The sequence below is a fragment of the Myotis yumanensis genome, unplaced genomic scaffold (assembly GCF_028538775.1).
Source record: "Myotis yumanensis isolate MYYU_CA2020_CCGP unplaced genomic scaffold, mMyoYum1.0.hap1 SCAF_8, whole genome shotgun sequence".
NCBI classification, from domain to species: domain Eukaryota; kingdom Metazoa; phylum Chordata; class Mammalia; order Chiroptera; family Vespertilionidae; genus Myotis; species Myotis yumanensis.
The window spans coordinates 60,461,464-60,474,962 of record NW_027223759.1 but is presented as its reverse complement, the minus strand read 5'-3'; the positions used below and the strand labels follow the sequence as shown (position 1 = coordinate 60,474,962).

General features: G+C 44.0%; 1 protein-coding gene across 8 annotated transcripts in view; it reads left to right on the top strand.

Moving 5' to 3' along the window:
* The window catches only part of FMNL2 (formin like 2), a 314,347-nt gene that overhangs the window by 177,573 nt on the left and 123,275 nt on the right, over positions 1 to 13,499 (top strand). For all 8 annotated transcript variants that reach the window (XM_070422990.1, XM_070422995.1, XM_070422987.1 and 5 more), the window contains exon 2: positions 13,362 to 13,445. In XM_070422990.1, the coding sequence (XP_070279091.1) occupies positions 13,362 to 13,445 (84 nt within the window). The remainder of the gene's footprint in view (positions 1 to 13,361; positions 13,446 to 13,499) is intronic.

Below are 13,499 nucleotides of genomic sequence, written 5' to 3'. Positions count from 1 at the left end.
AATTATTTGTTTTAAAAAAGATAAAAGATCTTGCGGGGGGGGAGGTATCTTTATTAAAATATAACTTGTGTGGCTGAGCAGAATTCAGCACACAATTATTATGCACCACCTGAATGTTAGGCTCTTTGCTAGAGGCTGGTACTGTAAAGGGGACCTTTCTCCAGGGACATGCAGTGTTGTAAGGACAGAAAGATAAATTGGTAAAATAGAATGCGACCGGTTGTCCCCTCAAAAAGATTTTGAATTTGTTGAATCTTTTTGTTTTTAATTTGGGGAATTCCTCTGTTTTTATGACCTTTTAAGAGTTAAGTGCTTTAAAAAAATTTGCTATAAAAATATTTCTTTGACATTGTGTTTGAATTAACTTGTTGATGATTCGTATTGACCACAGAAATACCAGTGGCATTAATGTAGTGCTTTTTAAAAAACTTTAAAATCAGAAAGATATTTTAATAGTAAATAAGGGCATTCAAATTATAATGCAAAACAAAGGGTTTTGGTGTTTTGTGTTTGCACACAAATTAATTTGAATTAGTTATTTAAGTCTTCGGGTTGGTTATCCAGGTTTTATGTTCTTTCATTTTGTTTTTTTAATAGCTTTTCAAAAATTCACCAATAAATAATTAAGTGTACTTGAAGTAGTGCTTTTAATATGAGGATGGTGTTGTACATGTAGATACAAAAGTTTCCACGATGGTCTTTTCCACAACTATGGAGGGGTAAGGACCAGAAAGCTAAGTAGCTGGCTAATGGGGGAGAAAACCTGGAGCTCAACAGTGGAGACTTGTCACCCATCCTGCCTGTCCTGGCTGGGCTTGTCTGTAGAGACACTCCGGGTCTCTTGAAACAGACCAGAGTCCATCAGGACTCACAGACATGTGATGAGCCCTCACTTGTGTCAGCGTCAGTGCATTCGTGTGGATGGTATAGAATTTTATTTCATAGCATGCCTTCCTCATGAGCTGGTGGTTTTATTTTTAGATTTTTATCTTTTATTTTTATTAATTAATTTATTTTAGTAATTGAATCTTAGGACATCCTCTAGCCTCCCAAGGTTTTTCATTTCCTACTATAATTACATTAGGTGCTGGCTTTGGTCAGTTTGCATGAGCGGCATATAGTACAATGGGAATTGTGCCTCTGCTCATTGGCAGTGAGGCCTGGATAAGGAGATTTTGGACTTCGGTGTTGTAGAAAGAGGGAAGCCATGTGGGGGAGCCAAACATTGTCAGCCAGAGCATTGGTTTTCTATTGCTCCTGTAACAAATTACCATGAGCTTGGTGGCTTAAGACAGCTCTGTTCAATTATCTTAGCATTTTGTAGGGAGGAGTCTAGCACTGGCCTTCCTCGGGGGAAGTCCAGGTCTCGGCAGAGCTCTGTCCCTAGAAGCTCCAGGAGAGGTTTCATTTCTTTGCCTTTCAGTGTCTAGAGCAGCGGTTCTCAACCTGTGGGTCACGACCCCTTTGGCGGTCGAACGACCCTTTCACAGGGGTCACCTAAGACCAAGCTGCATATCAGATATTTACATTACAATTCATAACAGTAGCAACATTACAGTTATGAAGTAGCAACGAAAATAATTTTATGGTTGGGTCACAACATGAGGAACTGTATTTAAAGGGCCAGAAGGTTGAGAACCACTGATCTATCCTATCTAATAATAGACAAACATGGTAATCGACCGTACCTTCGCTATGCCTCCCATTGGCTAATCAGCATGATATGCAAATTAACCCAACCAAGATCACGGCCGGCAGCCATGCAGCTGAAGTGAGCAGGAGGCTTGCTTGCTCCACTGATGGAGGAAGCCAAGGTTCCCTGCCTGCTGTGGCCCAGCTCTGAGCTCCAAAAGCTCCAAAAGTTTCAATTATAGAAGCTAAACAAACTCCAGATACCTGCTTTCAGCAGGCCGTGGCCACAGAGCTGGAGTGAGCAGGAGCCTCTCGGCTCTCAGCTCCAGTGACGGCAACAAAGTTTCAATTATAGAAGGTAAATAAATCCCAGAATAAAAAAAAAAAAAGAAAGAAAAAAAGGAGAGGCTGGGAGCTTCAGTCGCCAGCCAGCCTGAAAACGGCCTTCAGCCCCTCACCCAGACTGGCCAGGCACCCCAGTGGGGACCCCCACCCTGAAGAGGGTGTGACCAGCTGCAAACAGCCATCAGCCCCTCACCCAGGCTGGCCAGGCACCCAAGAAAGACCCCCACCCTGATCCGGGACACCCTTCAGGGAAAACCAGCTGGCCCCCACCCATGCACCAGGCCTCTATCCTATATAGTAAAAGGGTAATATGCAAACTGACCCTAACAACAGAAAGATTGGGAATGACTGGTCACTATGACACACACTGACCACCAGGGGGCAGACGCTCAATGCAGGAGCTGTCCTCTGGTGGTCAGTGCGCTCCCACATCGGGGAGCTCTGCTCAGCCACAAGCCAGGCTGACGGCTGCCAGTACAGCGGTGGTGGTGAGAGCCTCTCCTGCCTCCTCAGCAGCGCTAAGGATGTCCGACTGCAGCTTAGGTCTGCTCCCCACTGGCAAGTGGACATCCCCTGAGGGCTGCTGGGCTGCCAGAGGGATGTCTGATTGCCAGCTTAGGCCCAATCCCCCGGGGAGCAGGCCTAAGCCAGCAGGTGGTCATCCCCAGAGGGGTCCCAGACTGTGAGAGGGCACAGGCTGGGCTGAAGGACACCCCCCCCACCCCCACCCCCAGTGCACAAATTTTTGTGCTCTGGGCCTCTAGTCTACACTAATAAAAGAGAAACATGGTAATTGGCGTACGACCGCTACCCTTCCCATTGGCTAATCAGCGTATCCTTATGCAAATTAACTGTCAGCCAAGATGGCAGCCGGCAGCCAGGCAGCTGGAAGCTAACAGGAGGCTTGCTTGCTGTGGACTCCAACGTTTCCCGCCGGCCTCTGAGCTTCACTTGGAAACATAGTAACATTTATAGAAGATAAACAAAACTCCAGAAACCTCCTGTCAGTCAGCCGGGATCTCAGAGCTGGAGTCGCAACATTGTTTCGAATACAGAAAACAAAGGCCAGAAACCTGCTTTCAGCCGAGCCTCAGAGAGAAAGCCGGCTCTCAGCTCCAGTGACAGCCATAGAAGGTAAATAAATGCCAGAATAAAAAGAAAAGAAAAAAAGGAGAGGTTTGGAGCTCCAGTCACCCGCCAGCCTGAAAACGGCCCTCAGCCCCTCACCCAGACTGGCCAGGCACCCCAGTGGGGACCCCCACCCTGAAGCAACAAGATGGCGGCTAATTTGCATACTGAAGGCGGGCGGCAGCAGGCAAGGCTGTCTGCGGTCTGGGACCCGGATCTGTGACCCTGCCGGGCGGGATCAGCGGAACCTCGAGGCCTCCCGGCACCGGGATCAGCGTGACAGGGGGCAGCACCCAAACCCCCTGATTGCCCTGCGGCTCTGTGTGTGACAGTGGCGGCGCCCCAACCCCCCCACGGGCCCTGCTCTATGTGAGACAGGGTAGAGCCATACCTCCCCATCGGCCCTGCCCTGAGTGTGACAGGGTGCGGTGCCTCAACTACCCCCCCCCCCCCCCCACGGGCCCTGCTCTGTATGTGACGGGGCGGTGCCCCAGCTCCCCTATTGGCCCTACTCTGTGAGTGACAGGGGGAGCTCCTCAACCCCCTGATGGGCCCTGCTCTGTGCGTGACAAGGGGGAGCTCCCCAAACCCCTGATGGGCCCTGCTCTGTGTGTGACAGGGTACGGAGCCCCAACTCCCCTGATCGGCCCTGCTCTGTGCGTGACAGGGGGTGGCGCCGCAACCTCCCCATTGACCCTGCCTTGAGTCTGACAGAGGGCGGTGCCCCAACCCCCCAATCGGCCCTACCCTGAGCATGACTAGGGGTAGCATCACAACCTCCCAATCCGCCCTGCTCTGTGCATGACAGGGGGCGGCACCCCAACTCCCCAGTCGGCCCTGCTCTGAGCCCGACCAGGGGCTGCACCTAGGGATTGGGCCTGCCCTCTGCCACCCAGGAGCAGGCCTAAGCCAGCAGGTCATTATCTCCTGAGGGGTCCCAGACTGCGAGAGGGCACAGGCCGGGCTGAGGGACCCCCCCTCCCTCCCCCCGAGTGCACAAATTTTTGTGCACCGGGCCTCTAGTAGATATATAAAAGGCTAAGTGTCCGTCGCTTTGACTGGTAGCTATGACACGCACTGACGATCAGGGGGCAGACGTTCAACACAGGAGCTGTCATGATGCACACTGCCCATTTAAAAATAAACGGCACCATGGACCTGGCGCTGACAAATGAACACTCAGCTTCCCCCAAGTGAGACACAGGCCCCGCCACCACCCTGGAGCGACACCCCACCAAATCGCAGCTGATGCTGCCGAGACCCCATGGCACAAAATGCAGCCCACAGCCCAGCCCAACCCTGAAATGGTCTCTGTGGGCACCAGATAATGACATCACGTAGCAACATCTGGCTTCCTCTCCCTAGGGACTAGCCTCCTTGGAGTTTCTTCAGCCCAGGAACCTGACTTGCTTTATAGCCAGGTGCAAACATTTTACAGCTTAGCCAAATGTCTGTGAAGCGTTTTCCTGTGCCTCATCTCATTTGATCTTCACAGAAGTCCTGGGGTAGGTAGATGGGAGACTCTCGATAGAATCCTACTTTCTTTTCATTAACAAGATGCGAATAGTGATATTAAAACATTTCTTCTAATTAATTTCCTTTCAATGTGCACGAATTTGTGCACTGGGACACTAGTAAGAGTAATAATATCTAACATGTACTGAGTGCTTGCTGGGTGCAGGACTATGTGTTGACTACTATACATGTGTTAACTGATTTGATTTTCCCAAGTATACATGTATGTTTGTTCAATTACGCATGTTCACATACTCATGGCACATGTAAGTGGGCCTTCTTTCATGATCCTGGAAAAAGAGACACGTTGGTCTGGATTCTTTGTTTTATTACCTATTGTGATAAAAACCAGTTATACGAACATGGACATTGCCTTCAGCTTTTTGAGTCTGTTTAGTCACCTATAAAAGGCAGGAAGGACTAAAATGTCATAAGCTTCTCTTCCAGCTCTGTACTTTTTGATTATTAAAAAGGTATGGAAGAGTCATTTGTGTTTAGTTCAATCCTTAAAGAAAGCCTTCCCAGAAAACAGGCTGTAACTAAAATTGTGGTTGGAAGATTAGAGCTCTTGTCTCATTCGCACAGCGTCCCCAGAAAGGATAACTTTCCAGTCAGCTTTTATTTTAAAGATGTAACTGGGTGAGGGAGCAGGCGGATTTCTCCTGTTGTGGGCTTCGCTGGCTACAGGAATGATGTTAACGCCCTCAATGATTAAATAAAACTATCAGTGACAATGAAAGGTGACTGTCTGATGATTCGATTTGGGGAACTCTTTGGCTGGCTGCCTGAGTCCTGTGCCAGGAAAGAAGAAGAATACGTTTTAGCAGCATCCTCTAGGCTAGGAGGATATTAAAATTTAGGATGTCAGGTAGTTGCTTGGAATAAGAATATAGATCATGGAAGAAAATGGCTTTGAAGTGAGTTGAACAGAGGGGTGGGTCACGTGTTGAATTTGCAACCACCCTCCTTGCTCCCCTCAGATGTTGCAATTTTAAAGTGAATACATAGGGGAATTGGTACATTATTCAATATCAACCTGATGTCCCAGTGATGGTATAAGGAAAAAATGACAACGTGGGAAGAATTAACAGAGGAGAAAACCTTTACCTATTGTGATTTGAGGACCCCAAAGACTTGCTCTTTTTAGACATTTCCTTGGCTGATGACTTCCCACTGCGTGTCAAGTGATTTTAAAATTCTGTGGTCTGGTGTGCAAGGTCCTGCCTTTCTGACTTGATGTCCTACTACCCACTTCTTGCCCTCTGGTTTATTGTGTGTAGCTCACAGTCCTCTGCTTTCTACTATATCCATGCCTCTGCTCACACTTTTCCTTCATCTAATATAATGAGAATAATAAGATCTAATATGTAGAATATGTTCCATGTATTTATTTTGTGCCAACTACATGCATGATCCAAATTTATTTTTCTCAGACTCTATGAGGCAAGTAGAATCATTACCATTAGCATCTTTCTCATCATTATCACCACTGTCATCTCTATTTTACAGGTGAGGAAGCTGAGATTTAGTTGAAATAATATCCCCAAGATTCCACTATTAATGAGTGGGTAGAGGTAGAATTGCACCCAGGTGGCCCAGCTCCATAGCCCAAATATTAAAAATCATACTGTGCCATTAAATGCTATTCTTTACTGCCTTCCCCACACCTCCAAGCCCAGTCCATAGCAAGTCCTGATTTTCGTAAAGAAAAGGGTAGAGGAGGTCGCTAGAAGGTCAATGGGGAAAAAAAAAGGAGACATGTGTACTACTATTTGTAGTACTTTAAACAATAAAATAAAATTAAAAAAAAAGAAGTGGCTGCATTGGTTATGTTATGTAATAGGTTCTCTTTGGCATTGGTGTATTTATCTACTTTGCTTCACGGAAGTTTATCTCCTGTTTGTATCTCTCTCTCTCTCTCCATATATATATATATTTGCTGAATTGAGTTTCTGGCTATCTTTAAATTTCATCACAAAACTTACTTTTGGGTCCTAGTTCATATTTTTGAAGATACTGAGACTATTGTTAAAACACCATTATTTTGCCTGAAGATATCAATAGCTTAAATAGTGCTTTGCGTTTTCACTTTAATCTTGCATGCCAGTGATCATGTCTCTGGTTATTCAGGTAGAATTGTTGGATTGCTTCGCTCATGGACAGGCCATAGTTTAGAAACACTATAGCTTAAGTGTCATGGAAGGAGTGTGATCCTCCAGGCCTCTCTCGAGTCCCAGCTTTGCCATCAGTCTCATGCATGGAAGTTGTGCATTCAGTTTTCTTCTCTGTTAAATGGAGAAGATAATGCCTACTTGTCGGGATCATAAAGCAGAATAAATGGGATAATATGTGCAGAGAGCCTAAGTGCCTGAGACATATCAGAGCATCAATAAAGCTACATCTTGTTGTTTTTGACCCCTAACTTTGATGCTGACCTTCAGTTTTGAAATATATGTAAGGGCCTTTTCAACTCTGGGCTGTAAGTTCATTTTAGTTTGCTCTTTGATTCAAGTTGTGTGGCCCAAGAGCTGGTAGATCAACAATAACTGGTAGATCGGGGTTGGAATCCAGCCAGTCCGATTCCAGAGCCCAACTCGTGAGTCCCTGCCCCATGCGGCCTCATTAGATCCCGTTCCTTGCTGTGCTGCCCAAGCATCCAGTTGCAACCATCACATTTCCTTATTTTGTTTTGGGGGTTTTTTTGTAGCAAAAGTCATGGTCTGGGGAAGGAGAAATGAGTTATTGTTTGGGTAGAGTTTCAGTGTGGCAAGATGAAAGAATTCTAGAGATACGTTATACAACACTGTGAATATAGTTAACAGTACAGACTGTACACTTAAACATGGTTAAGGGGGCAAATTTTGTATTATATGTGGGGTTTTTTTTGCTACCACAAATTTTAAAAAAGTACTGGCTCTTTTATCATTTAAGGACTAAAAGATTGTCTAAGCTATTTCTCTCATGACAAACTTTTTCCCTGCTTCCACAAGCAACACTGCTTGTAAAGTCTGTGTCCTTTCTTCTTTCTATGCAGGTGATCATGTGATATCACGTAATAGGAGAGTTTCTGTTGTTGAATCTGGTGGCTTAATACTTGGAAGTTTTAATGTAGAGATTAGGAGAACAAAGGTGCTATATTACATAAGGTGTGTTTGGGTACGATTCCCTTTCACTGCTCTGTGTCTGCATCTCACTGTGGGTTTCTCAACCTGAACCTTGGGGATATCAGGGAAAAAGAAGGAGGTTTTATAAGCTTCCTTAGCCGTCCCGTGTACCCAGGACCAGGACTAATGTCAGAAAGCTATTCCTAGGAGATGCGTTTATTTGGTTCTCAGTGATTTGAGTACTTTCAATTTGCTCTATGTTGAATATGATAATTAATCTGTAAGTATAACTTCAGATGTATAGATTATCATAGACTCTCTTTTACCACAATTAATTTCTCCCTCAAGAACCCAGAAACTTTATTGTTATTTACCTTCTATTTCCAAAAGGTCCTGAGATGGAAATTACATCTCAAAACAATGTAAAATAGTATAGTTAAGAATAAAACCAGAATATAGACCATAAATGTAGCTACCACTTTGAGTACATCCATTGTTATAATTGATACCAATTTGAATTTACTGGCAACAAAAACAAAACAAAGTTCAGGTTCCATGGTTTATTATTAGTGACAGAAGAATGCCCAAAACATCATTTTTCTTGAGGGAAATGTTGCTAGAATTGAACTTGAAGATTTCCCCTCATGAATTCATGTTTGGGAGATAATTACTAGTGAGTAATAATAATATCACTGACTGAGGTTTTCTAAGAAACAAACACTCTTTAGTGTATAGACTTTGTTAATAGCTGAAACATAAATGCTAAATCAATGGAGATGTTTTTAGACTGCAGAGTAGGACACCTAATTTGCTTTTCATTTATTCAGCAACCTACAGAGTGCCTACTTTTTGCCAAATACTCTGCCAGACATTGGGGATGAACAGGGAAGTCCTGGAAGTACTACGGTGTGTACTGAGCTGAGTAGGGAATTTGGATGGGTAAATGGATTTTTGGGGAACAGTGTCCTAGGTGCTGTAACGGAGGCGTGCACAGTTCCATTGGAGCAGTTGGAGGAAGGCTCTACTGCTAATGACATTTGAGTTGATTTTTAAAAAAATATATTTTATTGATTTTTTACAGAGAGGAAGGGAGAGGGAGAGTTAGAAACATCGATGAGAGAAACATCGATCAGCTGCCTCCTGCACACTCCCTACTGGGGATGTGCCCTCAACCAAGGTACATGCCCTTGACCGGAATTGAACCTGGGACCCTTGAGTCCACAGGCCAACACTCTATCCACAGAGCCAAACCGGTTACGGCTTGAGTTGATTCTTAAAAGTCTGCCAGGTTGAAAGGAAGTAAAGGTATATTCCTTATAGAAAGAATGCTCTTGGGTGGTCTAATTTCTTTTAGCTAGGAACTTGTACAATCTAGGCATAGATAATTAACAACCATTAAACTTCTTAACTCAAATAGCAGGTCTTCAGTGGACCTTTAGCTTGTACTTGAGTGCAACAACTTCACGATGAAATTCTCTTCTGGGCCTGCAGAAATTTTGGCACATGGTCAAAGCCCAGTACATAGTGGATGGATTGAGGGATGAAAGGACACGGTGAGTCCAGTGTCATAGATATCACAACGTGTGGATGAGGTAGAGTTGTCACTGTCAGAAAACTTGGAAGCAGATTTACATTTTCAGCCAAATAGGAGAGCAATTTAATTTTGTACAGCAAAGGGACCTAGCGATAGAGCCTATATTTTCCTCAGCAAATAGAGTGGGCTCTTATGAATTACCTGCACAAACATTTAGCTTAGTCTCCAGGGTCCTGCCCTATGCAGCATGAAAGGAATGAATTCCCTCTAACAAAGGTTAAGGGCAGGTATTACCAGCTAATCACAATATCCCTGAACTTTCGCCAGGCCTCTGCGGAGTCTCTGATTTTAAATAGAGCCGCCTCCTCGCTGTCCCTGTAGAATTTTTAAGCTGTGCAATGTATGCCTGAACAGTTCAGAGGCTTGACCCGTGGAAGGGGCTATTTTAGATAAATGATTACCAAGTGCAGTATTAGTTTTGGTGTCCTGATGTTGAGCATCTTCTCCCAACAATAACTAGTCATCAGGCCCACAGATTCTTAAGACTCCTCATTTAGAAGAATACACGCACCCTTTTCCTTCAGTCTCCAGAATTGTGTGTCCACCTGCTAGACTGTTCTCTTGGATGTCTCTGCTCTCTCGGACCTAAACAGGACCATTTATACATCTTACTCTTCACCACCTGCTCCAGATCTGTACCTTCTTTTGCTGTGTGCCGCTCTCACTAAATGGACCACCGTTTACCTAGTAACTCAAGGAAGGGAGGAGCAAGGTGTTAATTCTTGACATCCTTCCTCAGCCCGTAAATTTAGCCAGTCAGTTTCACGTAATTGTCTGACATCCCTCTACCTTTCTTCATTGGATGTGCCATCAGCCATCATCATCCATTTGAACTACTGCCCTGGCCTCCTAACTGGCCCCCCTGCTTCCACTTCTGCTGTTTCTGATCAGTTCTCCACACGGAGTCTACAGTCATCTTTGTAAAACGTAACTTGATTATGTCATCTCATGCTTACAAGCCTTCACTGGCTTCCCTTTGCACTGTAGCTAAAAGAAAAAGAATTTACCCTGGCCTGCGTGGCTGGGCATGACAGAGCCCTGACTTACCTTTCCAACGTTATTTTTTTCCCCATTCCTCCTCTTTCCCCTTTTCCAGCTATGGTGACTCTCTTTCAGCTCTTTGATGCGCCAAGCTGTTTCCTGCCTTAGCGTCTTTTCCCTGTTTCCTTTGCCCTGAATGCTGTCGTCGGTGCTTCACCTGGCTCGCTCCTCATTTTTAGGGCTCCTCTTAATTGTTACTTTTTTTTGAGAGGTCTTCCACATCGCCCAATCCAAAGTTGCTCTCCCATAACCTTGATCAAGACCCATCCAAGTCTGATTCGTTTGCTTTACCTGTATCTCCTCACTGTCACATGATGCTCCAGGGGGACCACATCTGTGTAGTCTCCCACTGTGCCATGTAGCACAGTGCTGTACAGGGGTGGTGTTTCATAACATTTTTTGAATTAAAGACTGTTTCATTAAAATAAAAGTAGACCTAGAAAGGAGACTCTTGGCCTTCTCTTTGCAATAATGACGGGGCATGCATCTGATTCCTGTAGCAGGGTTTGCACATGGCTTCCATACGAGTGTTGAATGTCGAGTAGAGTCCTAACAGGAAGTCAGTTATTTGCTCTTTTGCCTTGCAAAAGAAAAGAAAGAAAAAAAAAATGCTTGGTGGCATTTTCAGTGTTTGTCTTTGGGAGCCTCACAGACTAAGTTTAGGTCCTGGTTTGCTCCCGTAAAGCTGTCTAATCCTCGAGCAAGTTAATCCAGTTCTCCCAGGTCTGTTTCCTCGTGTATAAAATGTGGGAAATTACATCTATCCTATAGGCTTGTTATGAAGATTACATGAGATTGTGTGCAAGGTACCTCATACCCTGGTGGGCACCTAGTAGCTCAGCCATTCTTTTTCTTATTCCCTTTATATCGCAAGAGATTAATAAGGACTCTGAGAAAACTCATTTAATTTACCTCATAAACTTACTGTACTTATTTAAAGCTAAATCATACCCAGGGGCACTCACATGAGGTCAAAATCAGTTTAAGAGGGAGTAATCCATCTCTAGGGTGCAAATAAACAGTGATGGACTGGTTATATAATGGCTAGTAACGTTGGGCTCCCTCAGAAGGATATTCGTGGAATTCACCTTTGCCTTATTCCAGGAGTTTTTTCTTTTTCAGCATTATAATATTAAAATAAATAAATACAAATAGGTATTTTTTATTCCAGTTCAAGTAGATGTTCTGTGGAGCTGGGCCATGTGAAAATATTTTCCCATTTTAGTATTTCTATGGAGAAGCCTTGGCAGGCCCATCGAAAACTCTGGAGTCCAAAGCTCTTCTAATTATGTTGTCATAATTTGGGGGTAATTTAAAAATTTAATATTCTGAAGACAGTTTATTAAATTTAAATGGACTGGATTTGAATTAGTAAGTGGTGTATGTTTACCACCTACTTAGGCATTCCAATCTGGACGCTTGATTGAGTTTAAGGGAAAATTATTGTGTCATATCTACCAAATTATCCAAGGTTAATTCTTTGTCTCTATGAAGTGAGAATAACTCACTGGCCTTTGCCGCTATGAAATGTGTTTCACTGAATGACATGAGACAGCACTGTGGCAGGGGAATTGTTTCTCTATAAGCCAAGTCCTCCATTGAGCCAGGGGCTGAAGCATTACAAGGTTAAGGCCTAGCCCTGGCCGGGTAGCTCAGTTGGTTAGAGTGTCGTCCCGAACACCAAGATTGCTGGTTCAATCCTCGGTCAGGACACATAGGGGAGTCAACCAGTTGAATGCATAAATAAGTGGAAGAACCAATCGGTGTTTCCTTCTCCTCTCTCTTTCTCAAGTCAATAAGTAAAAATTTAAAAAAAGATCTTGTAAAAAAATGTTCAAGACCTATTTGCTCAAATATTGACACAGGCCAGGAGCTATGTTGTTTATTATGGGATAGGTAGGGTGTTGACGCAAGGGCGTAGACGTGACAATTAATAGCTGTGAGGCTTTCATTGACTACTTGGCTCAGTTGTGTAGAGTGTGGGGACTTTCGGGAGGCCCAGGGAACAGATGTGAATTCCTTCTGGGACTCTCACTCTGCCATGTTCTGTAGCTGAAGATCTCACCTCAAACCCAAGCCAAGTATCTTGAGAATGTGTGTGATTGGTTATTTGGGACATTAGACTAATAACAGGTGAATGTACTAGCACTACAGAAGGTGCGCCGTATTGACACAGGGGAGGCTATGTGAGTATTGATGTCTAGACATTTAGCTCATGACCAATTTCTCACGGCAAGTTTGACTTCATAAGCTAATATAGCTAAACTGAGAATTGTGGTTGTTAATGTTAATATATGTCCAGCATAATGTTAGCATCTCATCTCAGAGAGATGACAAAATCAACAACATAAAAAATCTGGGTGCTTCTCCCCTCCCCTTACATGCCCCCCCCCTCACCCCCCCCCGCCTCGGCATCTTACCTTGACCTTTCTTCCTCCTAAGCTCCAAGGACTCCTCTTTGGCCTCTGTAAACTGTTTCCTGAGCCCATTTCTTCTACTTTCTAAATAAACTTTCTCTTATATAAAAATAAATAAATAAATTAAAAAACCAAGCTGTTCTTTTACTCATAGGTGTTATCAAAGGGAGTAAAAGTTGATAGTATCTGTCAGTGGTTCTGGTCATTGCATTTTCTTTTGGTGTTTTCTGTTCCGTGTCTGGGGGCTGCAGTGCTTTAAAAATAAATTGGGGCAATATCTTCTCAACAATTCATGACCTTCTGTTGAGAAGAATGGGAGTGCACTAGTAAATGAGAAATAATGCATTTCCTTTGCTTCAGTGCAGACTACCTTGATGTCTAAGCGTAGGACTTCAGGGTCTCCCTCTTCCATTGAACTGATTTGATGTTTAAATGACTTCTTCAGGGTGTTTCTGTTTGATGAGATGCTAGAAAAGAAATCATAAAAGAACCACAGTAGTGTTCCTTGATCTGCCTATAAGCTACCCATGCATAGTCTGTTGTGGAATGTGACATATCTCTTTCCTTTTTTTGGTCTTTTTCCAGAATGCTATGAACCTACCCCCTGACAAAGCCAGGTTACTGCGGCAGTATGACAATGAGAAAAAGTGGGAACTGATTTGTGACCAGGTAAGACACAATGATGCTTTTATCAAGACGTAATGAAAGAAGAGATTTCCTCCC